Source organism: Microtus oregoni, unplaced genomic scaffold (assembly GCF_018167655.1).
Source record: "Microtus oregoni isolate MIOR12 unplaced genomic scaffold, Mior012 000041F_ref0000270, whole genome shotgun sequence".
Taxonomy (NCBI): Eukaryota; Metazoa; Chordata; class Mammalia; order Rodentia; family Cricetidae; genus Microtus; species Microtus oregoni.
Genome location: NW_024543208.1, coordinates 17,215,860 through 17,236,123, shown reverse-complemented (window position 1 = coordinate 17,236,123; position 20,264 = coordinate 17,215,860). Strand labels below are relative to the sequence as shown.

At 41.8% G+C, this 20,264-nt stretch overlaps 1 protein-coding gene across 1 annotated transcript in view; it reads left to right on the top strand.

Annotated features, from left to right (window-relative positions):
• Snx30 (sorting nexin family member 30) overlaps positions 1–20,264 on the top strand; it is a 122,332-nt gene that overhangs the window by 62,972 nt on the left and 39,096 nt on the right. Inside the window, exon 3 of the mRNA XM_041632439.1 lies at positions 18,369–18,479. Within this exon, the coding sequence (XP_041488373.1) occupies positions 18,369–18,479 (111 nt within the window). The remainder of the gene's footprint in view (positions 1–18,368; positions 18,480–20,264) is intronic.

The window sequence follows — 20,264 nt, the reverse complement described above, 5'->3', positions numbered from 1 at the left end:
TACATCTGTTTAACTTTTTGGAAAGATGAGCAGAATGAAATCTGTTCATATATTTCTTCATCTTTTTTGAGTGGAAATACTATATTTTAAAATCACATGAGTGATGGAGGAAGATCATTGGCTAATAAAGGAACTGCCTTGGCCCATTTTATTGGTTAGAAGATAGGTGGGAGGAGTGAACAGAACAGAACGCTGGGAGGAAGAGGAAGTGAGCTCAGACTCAACAGCTCTCCTCTCGGGAGCAGACGCCTGAGAGAGACGCCATGCTCCTGGCTCCTGGGCAGACGCACGCTATGAAGCTCCGACCCTGGATGGACATAGGCTAGAATCTTCCCGGTAAGCGCACCTAGGGGCGCAACACAGATGATTAGAAATGGGCTAAATTAATATGTGAGAATTAGCCTAGAAGAGAATGGGCCAAGCAGTGTTTAAATGAATACAGTTTGTGTGTTGTTATTTCGGGCATAAGCTAGCCGTGCGGGCGGCTGGGGTGCTGGGGACGCAGCCCCGCCGCCCATATTACTACACATGAGTAGTAAAATACATGTTCATAAAGCAGAAACAGTTCTAAGGGCTCCCTTCTCCTCCTTAGCTGGACAGTCTTCTCACTGAAAGCACAGATGCTACAGCTTAGCTTTTCCTTTTCATATGTGGGCATACATGAACACTAGAGTGCAATGGTTTGAGTTTCAGTGTATCCTGCTTGCTGCTCTCTCACTTTCCTTCTGCTTGAGAGTGTTTTTGAAACCATTTATATGTCCACATGACTACATGTAGCTTACTGTCTGGGTCTGTCTAATTATGCAATGATTATATAAATCTCTCTCTCTTTCCCACTCTCTCCCCTCTCTCTGTCATGTGTGACCATTTAAACCATTCTGTTTTTAAAATTTATTTTTGAAACAATCTTTTCTCATTTTATATACCAATCCAGTTTCTTCTTTCTCCCCTCCTTCCATTCCCCCCATCTTCCACATACCCACATATTCCATCCACTACTCAGAGAGGGTAAGGCTTCCCATGGGGAGTCAACAAAATCTGGCACATCTCTTTGAGGCAGGACCAAGGCCCTTCCCCCAATATCAAGGCTGAGCAAAGACAATGGGCTCCAAAAAACCAGTTGAAGCATGAACGATAAATCTGGTCCCACTTCCAGTGGTACCACAGACTGCCCAAGCTACACAACTTTCACCCACTTTCAGTGGGCCCAGTTTGGTCCTAGGTAGGTTCCCTTACTGTCAGGCCAGAGTCAGTGAGTTCCCACTAGCTCAGGTCAACTGTTTTCTGTGGGTACCCCTATTATAGTCATGACCCCTTTGTTAATAATATTGAGCCTCCCTCTCTTCGACTTGAGTCAGGGAGTTCGGCTCAGTGCTAACTGTGGATGTCTGCATCTATTCCCATCAGTTGATGGATGAAGTTTCTATGATGACAATTAAGGTAATCATCAATATGCTTTAAGGGGAAGGCTAGTTCAGGTACCCTCTTGACTATTGCTTATCCTTGTGGATTCCAGGGAGTTCCCTAGTGCCAGGTTTCTTGCTAATCCTGTTATGGCTCTCTCAATCAAGATAATTGTCCTTGCTCTCCCTCTCTGTCCTTCCCCCATCTTGACCATCCCTTTCCCTCATGTTCTCCTCCCCACATCCCTTCTCCCTTCCCCTTCCATCCTTCCTCCCCCAATATGTTGTCAGTTTTCTCAAGAATTCTTGTCTATTTCCCCTTCCCAGGGGGGAATTGATGTATTTTTCTCTTAGGGTTCTCATTGTTGCCTAGCTTCTCTGGGGTAGTGGAATGTAGGCAGTTATCCTTTGCTTTATGTCTAGAATCCACTTGTGAGTGATACAAGCCGTGTTTGTCCTTCTGTGTCTGGGTTGTCTCACTCAGGGTTTGAAGGCGTAAGTCATAAACAATGCCACACCAGTTTGGAATTATGATTAATAGGGTGGTATTTATTTAAAGGGGAAAAAACTTAAAGATCACCGTCAGCCCTCTGGGCAACCAGGAAGGGAGTCTAGTCGCCGGCGGAGCAGGAAGTGAAGAGAGAGAGGAGAGGGAAGTGGCCGCTTTTTTAAAGGGAGAGAGACCACGCCCCAATGGGCTGGTATCTCAGCGGCTATAGGCTGGAGGAGTGGGAGGACCTCCCGTAACACCTCCCCCTTTTGTTTAAATAAGAGAGTTCTAAACCTACTATGAAATTATATACAATAAGTACAAATATCTTATTCTAACTAGCTTAGGTCTTGTATAATAAATAACTTGGCCAAGTCATGAGAGAAAGTAACTACATTTATATAGTCTTCAACCCCATCGAAGATCTGAGAAGGGAAATAATGTTACCTGGGTAATTAGGAAGTTCAGTAAAACAACTTCCAAAACATGCAACAAATCACAGAGACAACTAGCTACCGAGGCAATCACCCAAAGTCACATAGGCAGCGTTGAAGCAACCAACTTTGGCTAAGGCCTAACATAAGTGACATACCATTTTCAAAGGCAAGCAACTTTTCAAAACTATCTTACCCTGTCTTGGCAGGATATGACAGCCCTGTTTTATCCATTGATGCACGCTCTGTATCTTTGTCAGTGGTTGAGGTATGGGCATTTCTTTGCCCAAAGGCCAGTTCTGCCAAAAAGAAAGGCTCCAGGTGGAGTGTCTTTGGTGCTCAACATTCTCTCGGGAATAGAGTGGTGTTGCCAGGAGCAATTGTGTCTCACTACCACAAAACTCTGAGTTAGATTAAAGGCCATTTTCTACAGCTCTTTGAAGAAGTTGAAGATTGTCTATCTATACTGAGTATAATCTCTATATATCTAAAGAACCTGATTAGTCTAATTATAAATGACAAACTTAGATGACTATTAGTCTATATAATTCTCAATATCTATCTAACTTAAAGACTAAGACAATAAACGACTGTGAAACAAATGAGGACAATGACCTCCAAATATAAACAATGTACAAATATACATTGCAGTAGGTAAATATATATCAATACACAATCATTATATAAGTATCTTAATCAGAGGTAGAAATGTACACTGCACTATGGTAAATATATACAATATATATATCAATACAATATATGTCAATACATAAAAATGTTTTAAACAGAGGTAGAAACATGCATGCATACAATAGTCAATATAATTTAACTTTGTATCATTATACAGGAATCTATACCAATATATTTGTCTAAAAACAGTAACTCACAATTACAAATCTATTATCCCATCATCCCTCTTTTTTTTTTTCAAAATGATCCCTGAGCTTATAAAATTCCTTCCCCAACCCTCAATCGTATACTAATTATAATCAACCCCTAAATGATGTCCCTAAACCCAAGGGCAAACTTTACTGGGAGAGGGGACGTCGTCCTCTAGAATTACTTCCAGCTGTCATGGGGGCGACGTTCTTTCTGGGGGATCCTGTGAAAGTAAAATGATGGTTAAATTTCAAGATCAATGTCTTTTAAAATTGCCAATCGTCTCTGAGTATTTTGTGCAGGTCTCGCCAAAATGTTGTATAAGATGTGCACCATTTCAGCTAACCAAGTTGGAACTGTCTTGTGCAGCTGGTACCCAAAGCAGGTCTTGTAATAGCGCTATCAGTATCATGACGTCATATCAACCAGGTGGAGTTGTTGTTATGGGGCCCCATCTTCTTCCTGGAAACTTCAAATGTCACTTCAGGAAAAACTCATTGTTCATTGTGAAAAACTTAAACATTAATCATATAGACATATATAGAAATACATACATATATATATATATATATATTCACTGAAAGGCATGATAGATATATTCAATGAAATGTATGATAGATATGAAGAAAAGCAAAGATGTTTTCTAAACTCATATTTCTTTCTGTCCCATATCATGGCTCTTGATATGAGACAGAAACTCCAGAAACTCTGGATTTTTTTCTTACTAACAGGCTTGGAATTGGAGAGGGACTGAGCCAGAGTCCAACTTCAAAACCAGCTTTATAAATTTAGAAATATGGTTTAATATTACTTACACAACCCATCCAGTTTTCTTGATATTTCCTATTGGGCAGGTATTTTTCCATCTGTCAGTATCCAAACATCCAGGGTCCCTTGAATTTCTCAAAGATGAGTGTTTTCCTGTGGAGACAAGAACAGAACCCTGCCCCGATTCTATATGTTTTTCTTACCACCTGTATGAATATCATCATTGTGGATGAGTTGTCATTTCTCCTTTCCAAGAGGTTTCTCCTCTTCAAATCGAAACTTTATTAATTTTGATGGTATCCACAATTTTTCTTCTCCTGTGGAAACAAGAGCAAAACCCCTTCCCCAACGTAGCACATCTCCTGGCTTCCACTGAGAGGTCAGCACATCTTTGAAATAAATCGTTTGATTTAGTTCAGCAGACTTTTCCATTATCCAATGTCTTTCTGCAGCTGTCGTTCCCTTCTCATTAGTGTTAAGAAAATTCAAGGTTAATAAATCATTATGTAATCTATTTCTGGGGGTATTTTCAGTCCCTTTCTGTTTGTTCAGCATATCCTTTATAGTACGATTTGATCTTTCTATAACTGCCTGACCTGTAGGATTATTTGGTATACCTGTAATGTGTTTTATATTATAATAATCAAAAAAGCGTTTCATTTTCTTAGATACATGTGCTGGACCATTATCTGTCTTTATTTGCACAGGTATACCCATGATGGCCATAACTTCCAATAAATGTGTGATTATTGAATCAGCCTTTTCTGAGCTCAGGGAAGTAGCCCATTGAAAACCTGAATACGTGTCTATGGTGTAGTGTACATATTTTAATTTACCAAATTCCATAAAGTGGAACACATCCATCTGCCAGATTTCATTTCTCTTAGTACCCTTTGGGTTACTCCCTGCAGGCAACTGTGTTTGATTATAGAAAGAACAAGTAGGACATCTCTTTATAATGTCCTTAGCTTGTTGCCAAGTAATGGAAAATTCTTTCTTTAGGCCTTTACTATTGACATGACGCTTCTTATGAAATTCTGAGGCCTGCAACACACTTCCAATCAACAATTGATCAATCTCAGCGTTGCCATGGGCTAGAGGACCAGGCAGACCTGTATGGGACCGGATGTGTGTTATGTACATCGGACAAAGCCTGTTCCTGATTATGTCTTGTACCTGGATAAACAATGAAGTCAACTCTGTGTCATCTGGTATAAATTCAGCGATTTCAATATGCAAGATAACTCTTTCTGCATATTGTAAATCTGTAACTATATTAAGACGTTCTTTAAAATCCCTTAGCACCATAAGAATGGCATATAATTCTGCCTTATGGACAGAATTATAAGGGCTTTGTTCCACCTTACTCAATTCATCTGACTTGTAATCTGCTTTCCCTGATTTATTTGCATCAGTATAGAACGTACAGCCTCCAGTTATTGGAGCATCACGTACAATTCTAGGAAGAATCCAAGAAGTTCTTTTTATAAGGTTAAGTCTACCACTTTTGGGATAGTTGCTATTAATTTCTCCCAAAAAATTATCACAAGCTCTTTGCCACAGTTCATTGTCTTCCCATAACTTTTTTATTTCTTCAGTAGTAAAAGGCACTATAGTTTCTGTTGGGTCTATACCTGCTAGTTGACGAAGTCTCAGCTTACCTTTTATAATTAATTCAGAGACTTTTTCCACATAAGTTTTTGATTTTTTACTTGGTTTATTAGGTATAAATATCCATTCTAAAATAATATCTTCCCTCTGCATTAGAATCCCTGTAGGAGAAATTCTGGAAGGCAATACGACTAGGATGCAGCTAAGATTTGGGTTCACCCTATCCACCTGTGCCTCCTGTAATTTTTCCTCAATCATTGTCAGTTCCTTTTCTAAAGCTTCAGCTGTCAGTTTTCTTGGACTATTCGAATCTTTATCACCATCTAAGGTTTTGTTTAAATGAACTATTAGATCAGGTGTTATCCCAACAGCTGGTCGTAGACTGGAAATGTCTCCTAACAATCTTTGGAAGTCATTAAGAGTCTTTAACCGGTCTCTAATTTGTGCCTTTTGCGTTTTAATTTTCTCTAACTCTATTCTGTAACCTAGGTAATTAATAGAATTTCCTCTTTGAATCTTTTCAGGGGCAATTTGTAATCCCCACCTAGGCAAGACTTTCTTTACTTCTTCAAACATCCTTTCTAAAGTATCTTTATTTGAATCAGATAACAAGATGTCATCCATGTAATGATAAATTATTTCCAATGGCTTACTTACAAAATATGGGCACAATGTAGGACTATTGAGCATACCTGTGGGAGGACAGTCCATTGATATCTCCTATTAGGCTGAGAATTATTATAAGTAGGCACTGTGAAGGCAAATTTTTCCCTATCCTTTTCTTGTAACGGTATAGTGAAAAAACAATCTTTCAAATCAATAACTATAAGAGGCCATCCTTTTGGTAACAGAGAAGGCAAAGGAATTCTAGATTGTAGTGGGCCCATAGGTTGAATTACTTTGTTGACAGCTCTTAGATCTGTCACCATTCTCCATTTACCAGATTTCTTTTTTACAACAAACACAGGAGAATTCCAAGGGCTGGTTCATTCTTCAATATGGTGAGCATCTAGTTGCTCTTGCACCAGCTGTTCCAATGCCTGTAGTTTATCTTCAGCTAGAGGCCACTGTTTGATCCATATTGGCTTAGCAGTTAGCCATTTTAAAGGTAGGGCTGTTGGTACCTCTAAAGGTTTGGTATTTGCTGTACGTTCTTGTACCGCCTGAATGGCTGGTGACCTTTTTCCATAATACCTCATCATATCCTTCCCAGAATTATGAGTTCCTGGAACTACAGGAATGTTAATCTGGGTATTCCATTGCTGTAGCAGGTCACAGCCCCATAAATTGATGGCAATATTGGCTATATATGGCCTTAGTCTTCCTATTTGCCCTTCGGGCCCTATGCATTCAACCCATCTTGTGCTTTGTTTTACACGAGATAGGGTTCCAATTCCCAGGAACTGAACATCTACCTCTTGAAGAGGCCATTTTGGATGCCAAGATTCTGGGGTAATGATACTTACATCCGCACCTGTGTCTAATAAGCCTTCAATAAAAGTGCCATTTATACAGACTCTTAGCTTTGTTCTTTGATCATTAATAGAAGTCTGCCAAAATATACGTTTACTCTGTCCTACTGGGTTTTTTGACTCATCCTCCACACGTATTTCATCATTTAGACCAGTATTACTTTTTACAGCAGAAAATGGAGCTTTTAATTTTCTTGGTGAGGCACGTTCTCCACTGTGACTGGGAATGACTGGGCCACTGTTGGCTTGGGGGCCTGCGAGAGGCCCCTCAAGGAGTTTCCCGACAGTATCGGGTTACCTTGTCTGTCTGTTGTTGACCTGCATTCATTGGACCAATGTCGGCCTTTACCACATCTCCTACATATACCTGAAGGCCTAGGTCTCCTATTTTTGTCATTCCCAGAAGAGATAATATTCCTAGAAATTCTGTGCCTGCAATCCCTTTTCAGATGTCCTAATTTACCACAATTAAAACACCTGGCAGTTTGATGTCTCCTCATTGCTGTGGAAATCGCTTCTCCTAGCCAAGATTCATCGTTATAGCTAAACGTCTCAACATTCATCGTATGCTGAATCCATTCATCCATAGGTGCTGATCTAGACTTTAAAGGCCCAATTATCTTTTTACATTCTATGTTTGCATTCTCAAAAGCTAGAGATTCAAGAAGTATTCGTCTAGCTTCTGGGTCTGTTACCCCTATGTCCAGAGCCTTAATTAATCTTTGCAAAAAGTCAATAAAGGGTTCTCTCTGTCCCTGCGTAATTCTGGTATATGATTCAACCCTTTTTGCTGGCTCTTGTATCCTATTCCAAGCATTTAAAGCTGCTTGGTTACATAGACACAGTACTTCATCATCATAAAGAGCTTGGACCTGTGGATCAGCATATTCGCCTGCACCAAGAATTTGATCTTGGGAAACCTCAACACCTTTTGCTCTTCCTTGCTCTTCCATATGTTTGGATTCTTCTCTGAAATAAATTCCAAACATCAAGGAAGGTCCATTATCTAAAACTGCAGATACTAACTGATGGAAATCATGGGGGGTAGCTCTAGCATTAGAAGCCCAAGTCCTTATCATTTCCTTTACGTATGCAGAGTGCAAGCCAAAATTAATAATACCTTGCTTAATTTCTTTTAGATCATTCGTTGCTATTGGCGTCCATCTAGCTTCTCTGACTCCCTTTGAGCCTTTAGAAGTTGATGCTTTGTCAGAATTAAGTATAGGGTATGCCGCTAAAACCTTGGGTAAGCCAGTTCTAATAGCTGGTTTTGGCATTGTATTCTGTCCTTGTGCCTTATTACTCTGTTCACCAGCTCCAATCATTTCTTCAATCATTTCAAGTCTTTTTATTATTGTCTTTATTATTGTCTCTTTTGAATCCTGAATCTCCTGACCTGCATGAGTTTCTAGTAAAGATTGTATGGTTCTTAGGAGTGCCATGATCTTCCTAAATGATAGAATATTCAAAAGAATACTGAAGCCTAGTAACCAGTAAATTAAGTTATCCCCATAGTCATATAAACCTTGCATGATATAACCCATTGTATTGGTAACCAGAACAGTAAAATTCGCGTTGGAAACGAAAACTGCCATATTACCTATTATCCAGCAGGTGGCGCTGTTGCAAAGTCGCGACGAAAACAGGGTCCTGTTTCAGAGTCTGCCTAGTATTTGTTAAAAACTGGAAAATGTAAGTTGCTCAACAAAGTAAATGTAATTAAATCAATTCCAGAGACGGAACCAGAAACCCAGAATCCGGGGTTAGAGAAGAGCAACCTGGAAGCTGCTTATGCCTCCACATGACAGAGTCACCCTGAGGGGTTGCAGCTTTCAGCAACCGCGTGCTCTGGTTCGTGACACTTAAGAGCTGTGCTTGCAAGGGAGACTTAAAAACGACTCAGAAAAGAGCAAACCACACGGCAGAGACTACGCGGACCTGTGGAGTTTAAATCCACGTGGGGAGGCCAAGGCCGCCGGTGGCCGGCTGAGGAATGAGGGCTCCCGCCAAGCTGAACTCGTGGCCGGAAGCCGAGCAGGGAAAGGAGAGGTTCTAAAACCAAACGTTGGGTGCCAACTGAAGGCATAAGTCATAAACAATGCCACACCAGTTTGGAATTATGATTAATAGGGTGGTATTTATTTAAAGGGGAAAAAACTTACAGATCACCGTCCCAGCCCTCTGTGCAACCAGGAAGTGAGTCTAGTTGCCCGCAGAGCAGGAAGTGAAGAGAGAGAGGAGAGGGAAGTGGCCGCTTTTTTAAAGGGAGAGAGACCACGCCCCAATGGGCTGGTATCTCAGCGGCGATAGGCTGGAGGAGTGGGAGGACCTCCCGTAACAAGGGTTGTTTTTTTCTAGTTCCATCCGTTTGCTTGATGCCATTTTTTTTTTATTGCTGAGTACTACTCCATTGTATAGATGTACCACATTTTCTTTATCCATTCTTTGGTTCAGGGGCATCTACATTATTTCCATGTTCTGGTTACTATGAATAGTGCTGTTATGAACATAGTTGAGCAGATGTTTTTGTGGCGTGAGTGTGTATTCTTTGAGTATATACCGAAGGGTGGTATCACTGGGTCTCATCATAGATTGATTCCCAATTTTCTGAGAAACTGTCATACTGATTTCCAAAGCAGCTGTACAAGTTTGCACTCCTACCAGCAATGAAGGAGTATTCTCCTTTCTCCTCATCCTCTCTGGCATAAGCTGTCATCAGTGTTTTTGATCTTAGCCATTCTTCATACTTAATAGTATAAGATGGTATCTCAAAGTCATTTTGATTTGCATTTTCCTGAGGCTAAGGATGTTGAGCAATTCCTTAAGTGTCTTTTGGCCATTTGAGATTCTTCTGTTGAGAATTCTCTGTTTAGATCTGTACCCCATTTTTAATTGGATTATTTGGTATTTTGATGTCTAGTTTCTTGAGTTCTTTATATTTTTGTAGATTAGTCCTCTGTCTGATGTGGGGTTGGTGAAGATCTTTTCCCATTCAGTTGGCTGTCATTTTGTCTTATTGACTGTGTCCTTTGCCTTACATAGCTTCTCAGTTTCAGGAGGTCCCATTTATTTATTGTTGCTCAGGTTATATTGAGGAAGTGGTTTCCTGTGTCCATGCATTCAAGGCTACTTCCCACTTCTCTTCTGTGAGATTCAGTGTGACTGGATTTATGTTGAGGACTTTGATCCATTTGTACTTGAGGATACATGGGGATAGATATGGATCTATTTGCATTCTTATACATATTGATATCCAGTTATGCCAGCATCATTTGTTGAAGATGTTTTCTTTTTTTATTGTATAATTTTAGCTTCTTTGTCAAAAATCAGGTATTCATAGTTGTGTGGACTAATATTGGTGTCTTTGATTTGATTCCATTGGTCCACCTGTCTGCTTTTATGCCAATACCAAGCTGTTTTCATTACTGTATTCTATATTCAATAGTATTGTATATTCAATAGTAAAGTTTGAAGTCAGTGATGGTATTGCCTCCAGAAATTCCTAATACAGGATTGTTTCGGCTATCCTGGGCTTTTTGTTTTTCCATATGAAGTGGAGTATTGTTCTTTCAAGGTCAGTGAAGAATTATGTTGGGTTTTTTTTTTTAATGTTGGGTTTTTGATGGGGATTTTAATTGAATCTGTAGATTGCTTTTGGTAAGACTGCCATTTTTATTATGTTGGGGCTACTTATCCAAGATCACGGGAGATCTCCATTCTCAGTTTTTCAATGTCACCCTACCCCATCTTTCTGCACCTGGCTCACACGTAAAGGTTTGCCTGTCCATGCATAGCTGCCCTGTTATCTCCCTGAGAGGGTGCTCACACGTGTATGACTTCCTCAGAGGTAATGTACATATTTCCAGGAATTCTTCCCATTTGTTTACTTTCTCTTGGGGTGACCTTTTCACCCTGTATTCAGTAAAATGCAAAACCTGTTTCTCTTGGTGCTGTGAGCAGCCTGGTGACAGGGTGACTGCCTTGCTGCAGCAGTGCAGACCCAGCCTGGCGTTTCTACCACTGCTTGACTCCCACACCCTATCGCCCTCCAAATCCTCCAACACACATGCACATTAGGACAAACTGCAGGGCTTAGCTGGTTCATTGGCTAATGCACCTGCTCCAACTGATGATGATGATGGAGACAGGTTCTCACTCTGTAGCCCTGACTGGCCTGGAACTCAGAGAGATTTGCCCCATAAGTACTATGGTTAAAAGTGTGTGTTGCTATGCCTACCTCCAATTCAGATTTTTTTCTTTTTAATTTTTATTTTTATGTGTATGAGTGTTTTGATTACATACAGTGTGCATTCTTGGTGCCCTTTGGAAGCCAGAAGAGGGCATTACATCCCCTGGCACTGGGGTTGCAGGTGATCATGAGCTGCTGTGTGGGTGCTGGGATTCAAACCTGGGGGTCTTCTGGAAGAACAGTCAGTGCTCTTAAGTAGTGAGCTAACTCTGACATCTCTAATACAGATTCATTTATTCTTTTCTTTCCTTTTTAAAGTTTATTTTTATTTTTGTGTGTATTGATGCTTTGCCTGCATGTATGTCTGTGTGAGGGTGTCAGTTCTTGGAGTTACAGATAGCTAGCTGCCATGTAGGCACTGGAAGTTGAGCCCAGGTCTGGAAGAGCAGTCATTGCTCTTAACCACTGAGCCATCTCCAAAGGCACGTAATCCGGATTCTTTATTTATTGATTTTATTGAGCTATACATTTTTCTCTGCTCCCGTCCCTTCTCCCCTCCCCTTCAACCCTCTCCCATGGTCCCTTGCTCCCAATGTAATGCAGATTCTTGGTGACACAGTTCTGAGCTGAAGTTAACTGAAGACATTCTGATAAGGAATGCTCACTAAGTCTCCACCATCCATGCCTTCCTCTTAGATGGGCAGGCCAGCATAGCACAGCCACTTGTATCCAACAGCTCCTGGCTCCTTTTTCTGCAGGCTCTTAGAAAATCACAACACAGTAGCATCTAATTATTGGACACTTAACAATACGTCTATCCATTTTTGTGATGAAAATTTCAATTTTTTATTTTAAAATATACTTAATCTGTTGTAGAAAACTTAGAAAATGAAAGTAAGCTAAAATAGTAAAATGAAAACATGCCTATAGACTCGTAGTCAGAAATGATTATCGGTGGCTTAGTGTGCTAGTCTCCATTCTTTCATGAAAATGAACATTTGTATGTAGCTAACTCATTGACTGTCGTCGCGTGCGTGTGTGTGTGTGTGTGTCATTCTTTGCTAGCATGTCCCAAGCAGCATACTTTCCATCATCTCTGAGACTGCAGTCTTGTAGTAAGAGGAGCAGGCGGCATCCTGCCACCCGGCTAGCTTAACCCCCGAAATAACCACAAAGAAATTGTATTCATTTAATTACTGCCTGGCCCATTAGCTCTAGCCTCTTATTGGCTAACTCTCACATCTTTGATTAACCCATTTCTGTTAAATCTGTGTATCTCCATGTGACTGTGGCTTACCAGCAACATTCTAAACCTACATCTGTTTCAGGCTGGAGATTCATGGCGTCTGCACACTTCCCTCCTTCCCAGAATTCTGTTCTGTTTACTTAGACACAGTGACATAAATATAATCGCTCAGTGACATGCGGCTAATGTGCGGTGAGGCTGAGCTTGAGCCAGAGTCTGCTCCCTTGATAATTGTGCTCTACCTCTCCGGTGATGGCTAGTCTTCACTGTCAGTCCCAGTGGATTTGGAACCACCCTGGAGGCACACTTTAGGATTATATCTTCTTGTCATTACCATCAGATGCCTCCGCATTCTAGAGTGTAAGTGCTGCTGAGAGGTTTGGATAAGGAGTTCAGGATCATAAGTGGATGTTCGACTTAGTGACAAGGGTTTGGGTGACCACGATTTGATCAGTTTCATTGATGTAGCTTGCAGTTTGTTAATGTGAGTGGGAAATAAGGGGGAAGATGTGAGTGTTGATAGCTTGGCAGTTTACTTGACAAGAAGAAAGCATCAAGTGAGCAGTAACTACAAGAGAGCGCCTGAAAGAGATAAAAGCTGTGTGTGTCCACATGCACACATGCGTGTGCATGAGTGTGTTAGACAGAGCCTTGCTGACTTCAAATTTGCTGTCCAGGATTGCGTAGAACTCATTTTTGATCATCCTGCCTTGCCTCCTGAGTGTTGCAATAACAGGTACGCATCACTGTGTCTGGTTTACATGTTTTTATTTTTGAGGATAAAGGAGAATTAAGAGCCAGATGGGCAGAAGGTGATGGCACAGGGAAAAGTAGGGCAGGAGTTGCTGGGTGTGTCAGGAGATGTGTGCTGAGGACAAGCATATGTCTCATGGTAGGGAGTTAAGGGAGTCTTTGCTTATAGTTGAAGTTTTCTCTAGGGCAGAGTGACAAGATCATCTGGCAGGAACAAAGGGAGGTCCAGATGTTTTCAAGCTGTCTGCAGCTTTTTAATAACTGGTGAAGCAGGGAGTGTTGAGGTTGGAGATACAGTGAGTGTTGTGGTTGCTTGGTGATGCCAGGAGTATTGAATTTGTTTGGTGATGCAGGGAAGGCTGGGGTTGCTTGGTGATGCAGGGAGTGTTAAGATTGATTGATGATTCAGGGAAGGTTGAGGTTACTTCACAGTGCTGGGGATCCTGTTGTAGAGTGTGTGTTGCTCTTTGCCTGATATTGCTAAATGCTCAGGTGTTAGCAGAGCATAATCTTAGCTTTTGAGTTTGTGAAAGTCAACAGTTGCTAAATTAATTTAGTGTTTTGGCCAGTTTCAATAAACTCATCAAGGATTCTTTTGCCGTTGGAGACTGCTTTTGTACCATTTAACTTTTCAAAAAGTCTGTTCAAAATAATGTGTAGGATAAAAGTTACTCCTATATAGGACATTGAGCTCCCAGAGCCCTGTTCCTTCTAGGTCTGGTGGGAGATCTGCGCGGGCATGTGCAGGCTGTCCTGCTGGGTGTTTTAGGCTGTGGGTTTGTAGCCAGTGTCTCCAGAGATGACCACGGAGGTGTCCTATGGAGTAGCCATGCTAGGCTTCTCTGCCGTAATTACTTTCTCAGATCTGACTGGAGTGATGGGCGACCTCTGATGGACACTGTAGGTTATAGACACAGGACAGAAGGGTGATGTAGAGGTTCTCTCTAATGATTGGAATTTGTGTGTCTGTCTGTCTGCCTGCTTTTCTGTTTACTGACATTAGAGATTAGAAACCCTGAATTTCGCAGAGGAAAACTCACTATACTCGTCCCCGGAGTTTTGATGATCGAAATGTTTTATGAATTCCTGATTCTGCTCTCCCAGCTCCTCTCCAGAAAGTCAGAGCCATGCATGTGGCCCACTGTCAGCAGCTTTGCAGTGTTGTGTGGCAAGTCTGTTGTGCTGGCCTTGCTCTTACCTCCAGGGTGCTAGGCTCCCTGTCCTTGTTTTTCCTGTATCTTTCTCTCCTATTTCTAATTTTTGTCATTTGATTATATTTTATGTGTTAGTATGGCTTTTAGAGAATAAGCTGTGCTCAAAATAAATAAATTCTGAGCTGAAAAAAAAAATGAGCCTTTCTGTTTCGTGATGATATTTACCCTGCTGTGTCGGACAAGTAGTACATCCCCTGTGGTCCCTAGTGGAACCTTTAAAACACAAGCATTTTGAGGGGGCTGGAAAGATGGCTCAGTGATTAAAGAGCTCTGTCTGTTCTTCAGGAGGACATGGGTTCAATTTCCTGCACACATGGCAGCTTATGACCATCTCCAGCCCCAGTTCCAGGGAATCTGATGCCATTTCTTGTTCTCCTCTAGTACCAGGTACATAAATGGTGGACAGACATACATACAGGGAAAACATCCATACACCACAGGACTTAGATAGAATGTTTGTCACACATGGTAAAGACCAGAATTTGAATCCTGGAACTCACATGCCTGGACATGGCAGTGCACCTGCAACCCCAGTGTTCCTATTGTGAGGTGGGAGTTGAGGCAGGAGGATCCCCAGAAGCTGGCGTATGCAGCGATGAGCACTAGGAGATACTGTCGGAGCGGGGACACACCTTTAGTCACAGCATTAGGGAGGCAGAGACAGGTAGATCTCTGAATCCAAGGCCAGTCTAGTCTACAGAGTGAAACCCTATCTCAAAAATAAAATAAAAATATACAACACACACACCCCTTATCTAGCAGTTCTGTCCTTAGGAATTTATTTTAGTGGGATAAATGGATAGAAGGCCAGTGATGTTTACTTTAATATTATTTATTGATTAAAAGTCAGAAGCAATTTGAATAGGGATTAATTATGTTATAGTTACTCAGTTAAATATTGTCCTTGTATATATGTTAAGTGATTTTAAAGGTCTGGACACAAAGGTGTCCAGGATGTATTAAAGTGATACAGAAACTGAATGAATATGTATAGAAAAAGTATAAGTTTGTAAATTTAAATATTATTGTGTTTTCTATTTAGAGTACTAAATCCATTTTTATATTTTTCATTCATTCATTATTTTTCTTGTATTTTTAAAATAAGCAAATATAACCTGAACATACAGAAGAGTGGAGCCAAATCTCCAGATACAGAAATGTTTGAAGCAAAATACCATTTCTTGTGCCTTTTGTGTAGGGTAAAAGGGACAACTGGAGCAGGAAACCAACCAATCACTGAGCACCCTGACTCTGAACCCAGAGTCAGTGAAAGAAATATACCTTGGTCCTAAGATTAGAGTAAAAAAAAAAAAGCTAAAAAGAACCAGTGAAAGAAACACAGCTTGACCACAAAGTCAGAGCCATCTCTGCCCTGACCAACTAAATTGACCAGTCCCCGAGCAGGGAAAAACTAACCAATCCTCCTTCTCCCTGGGAAAACTCCATCCCTAAAATAAACCTATATAAGCCTCTCTGCCCCTTCAGTTAAGAGCTGCCCTTAATCCTTCCCTGGCAGAGGCAGCCACTCCCCTGGACTTCTCCTTCCCAAACAAATCTCTTTCTCAAAAGAGTCTTGGGTGACCACCTTCATTCACCATCACAGACTAGAAGAACCTGGCTGGGACCTCCCTTAGGAGAGCGAGCTAAAAAAAAAAAAAAAAAAACTTGCTGAGACCGTTCCTTAGGGGGCCTTAGCAAGATGGAGCAGAACAGAAGAACCTTGCTAGGATGCTCCTGAAGGGGGTCTGAGCAAGGCCGGCAGAAAAAGTAACAACTTTTCACTTGAGCTGGAGGAGATTGCTACATTTCTGCAGGGGCTTCTCCTTTAGCAGAGTCTTAGCAAAAGAAGAAACATCTTGGGCTAGAGAAGAAGCAGACAGCTCTGCTAGGATGTTCCCTTGAACAGAGCAGAATAGCGACTCTCCAGAAGAGCAGGATCCCTATATCCTGACCATCCCCCACCACACCCAGCTTCAGGTAACCTGGCTTCCCAATACTCAGGACACCTTTCCTCCAGGGCTGAGCTGCCCTATTGCAGCTCTGGGTAGCCTGGCTTCCTGATAAGTCAGGATATCTGTGCATCACTACACTGTAACGCATTCCCCTACATTTTGTAGTTACCAAGTATTGATTTCACAAAGTAGGAATATTGCATAAATGGTGGTTTGTGGAATTGATTTGATGAGCATAAGAATCATGGTCACTTTGTTCATGGAATGTTTAGGAAGGGAGAGGGAGAGACCCCGTTGTCTGTTTCCCTCATTAACTACTGACAGGTGTTCTTCTGGGGTCTGGGTATTGAGAGGGTTCTTGTAAGTGTCTCCCTCCAAGCTTGTAATGTTGAGGAAAGTAAAACGCAGGACTCCATGTATTTCAGGAACCTGGCATGGGTGCTTCCTGCCACTGGGGCCAAAGAGCACAGCATAGCCCTGTCAGTGGGATTCTGCCATGCTGTGCCTGAGGTCATCCATAGTTCCACTTCCTCTGGAAAGCCTCCTGATAACTCAGCAGGACCTTTGTGATGTCTCCTCCAAGTCGTCCCACTCTGCATGCTTTGACATGCGAAGGTTCTGTCTCGTGGATACTTACAGTGTGACAGACTAGATGGGGAGCTGATGCAATCCTTGAGGGCCATCTCTCTCCCCTTCCAGTTCTGCTCAGGCCAAGAGGACAGCTTTTGGGAGAATGACATCATAATCTCAGAGCCAAAAGCTGTTCACAGTCTTGTTTGGTGGACAACTCTTCCTTAGGTATTTTAAAGATTTTTTAGAAGTCTTGGATTAAAACAGACTTAGGGTCTGAAAGAATAAATTTGTGAAATGTGACATAGTTAATTTTTATCTTGTGCTTTATCTCATATTTGAGATCAGCAACTGCGGTAACCACCCAGAGAGGAATGGTATATCTGAGAAGAAATAACAGTTAAAAAGTAAAAACTGTATTTCGGTGTAACTTAATTTTGTTTAACATTGGTGTATTATTAAAGGAATGTGATCGCATTTCAGAAAACTTTAAAAATTCATAGATCATCAGCATTTCCTGCAACACACTGGCATGTTTTTCTAGATGTTTTCTATCTAGATCTACAATACAGTTTGCTTTCAAGGTCATTGTTCTGGCAGAATGAAGCAAAAGCCTTTTGTTGTTGTTCTGTTTCACTGTGCAGCCTTCCTAGCTGCACTGTGAGTCTGCGTAGGCAGGATGTCCTGAACTCACTGGGTTCCCTTGCCTCTACCTTGAGTACTGGCAAAAGTCTTAGGCTCCGCCTCCCACAGGAAGAGTCTTCTGTCGTCTCTTCTTGATTATGTCCCCTGTGCCTTCAGCAAAGCTCGTCAGCATATGTCACAGAGGTGGGGATAACATTCCTTTTCATGGACTTGGATTCAGTTCAGCAGCAATATCTGAAATTGTATTATTCTGAGGGAAAACAACCAACAGCCCTCCCAGAGTTAAGCTAGAGGAAATGAATCAAATGTTGTAGACAATTCTGAAGAATTGCTGAGTTCCATTTCCTGAGGATAGGGAAAAAAATCAAATCCAAACCAAAGACCTGATGTTTCCATCCTTTCTGTTTGTCTATCTCCCCCCCCCCCCCACACACACACACTCTCTTATTGGTCTTTTAAGACAGTTTCTCTGTGTATCCTTGTCTGTCCTGAAAATAACTCTAGTTCCAGGCTGACCTTGATCAGGAGGCCTCTGCCTCCTGAGTGCTTGAATTAAAGGCTAGCACCACTGTACCGGGCCAACCTAGCTCCTTGACTTTGTAACCTGCTGGGAAACGCTGCCTTTTGTCTGGTGAATGGGTGGAAGGAAGTGCGTCCTGGCCTGATTCGGGTATTCTAAAAATGTATTTTTCGCCAGAATGTAATCCCACTCATATTCCCCCTTCTCTCTTCTTATTTGCAGAGTACTCGGATGGAGTTTGACTTGCCAGAATATTCTGTTCGAAGAAGATACCAGGATTTTGACTGGTTGAGAAACAAACTGGAAGAATCACAGCCCACTCATCTCATTCCCGTAGGTAGTAAGTCACTGCAGCTTGCTTCTCGCCTTTCCTGAATTCTCTCCGTAGAGGTGTTGCTCAGTTCTTTGCCTCTGCAATGATGGGTTCACTCTGATTTTATACTGAATCCGCCCACCGAGAATGTCTATAGGACAGAGGCCATGTGTCTCACAGTCTCGGTTTCTGATCTCTTTGCTAGTTTCTTAGCTAAGGTGGAATAGATTTTTACTTGTTTCCCATACGTGTGTGTGTGTGTGTGTGTGTGTGTGTGTGTGTGTACACTGGAAGGCAGAGTACAACTTTCAGGAGTTGGTTCTTGCTTTCCGCCTTGTTGATGTTCAGTCGCTCTTGTTTCTGTTGCTTCATGTACTCCCGGGAGCTGGTCCCTCCCATCTTAACTGAAGGAACGCTGGGATTGCAGATGTGTAACCACTCACCTGCTCTTCACATCATTCTAGGGACTGAACTTGGCCGATGAGCTCTGCAGCTAGCATTCACTTACTGAGCTGTCTCTCTGGTCTCTGTCTCTCTGTCTCCCCATGTCTATGTCCCTCTCTCTTATGTGGTACTGAGGACTAAGTACTTGCTAAGATTCTGTTCTATACTGAGCTGGACCCCAGCCCTCTTTTTTAGAGACAGGGTTTTACTAAGTAACCCAGGCTGGCCTTGAACTTGCAGCCAGCATCAGCCTGTTGAGTATCTGGGACTACAGGCATACAGCACCGGCTCACAGTTCATTTTTTTTCCAATACAAGATCTTACCTTATTGCTTTAATTGGCCCAGAACTCAATGTCTAGCCCAGGTTGGTCTCAAATCTGTGGCAATCCTGCCTCAGTTAAATCTTCCTGCCTGCCTAAAGCTACTGTGCCTGGCTCCGATTTTCACTTACTCTGTGACAATTTTCTTTTTTTATTATTAAAAGGGGAACATCCTAACTCTTTAAAAGATTGAAGTTTGATAGCTGTGTGTTCTGGCTCACACCTGTAGTCCTAGTGCTTAGAAGGTGGAGGGAGGAGGATGTCTGTGAGCTCAAGGCCATCTTGGATTCGTAGTGAGTTCCACTGGTCTGGAAAAACAAACAACAACAAAAACAAAAAGATTGAAGCTTCGGAGTAAGTCTCCCCGAAACTGTTTTCCCCCTTGGCAGATTCTACTCTTGAGGTTTGGCTGCTTACCAAGAAGGTGAAGCTGACTGTGGCTGATGGGCCAGGAATCTAGCACGTCATTCCTTCACAACCACAGCTTTTTATTTACAGCACACACAGGAAAACCTTACCTCTGTGTGTTGTTGCAGCACAGTGTGGATGCACCACTCACAGCTTCCTTCCCTTCTCCCTTTTCTCTCCCCATCTCCCCTTACCCCCATCCCACCCCACCCCCAAGATCCCAATTTTCTCCCCGGAAATTTTGTCTACTTCCCATAGCCAAGAGGATAACTATATGTTTTTCCTTTGGTTCAACTTCTTACTTAGCTTCTTTAGGATCACCAATTGTAGACTCCGTGACCCTTATTTATGGCTAGAAACCAATTATGAGTGAGTACATCCCATATTCATCTTTTTGGGTCTGGGTTACCTCACTCAGAATAGTGTTTTCTATTTCCATTCATTTGCATGCAAAATTCGAGAAGTCATTGTTTTTTACCGCAGCGTAGTACTCTAATGTGTAGATATTCCACACTTTCTTCATCCATTCTTCCATTGAGGGGCATCTAGGTTGTTTCCAGGTTCTGGCTATTACAAATAATACTGCTATGAACATGGTTGAACAAATGCTCTTGTCATATGATAGGGCATCT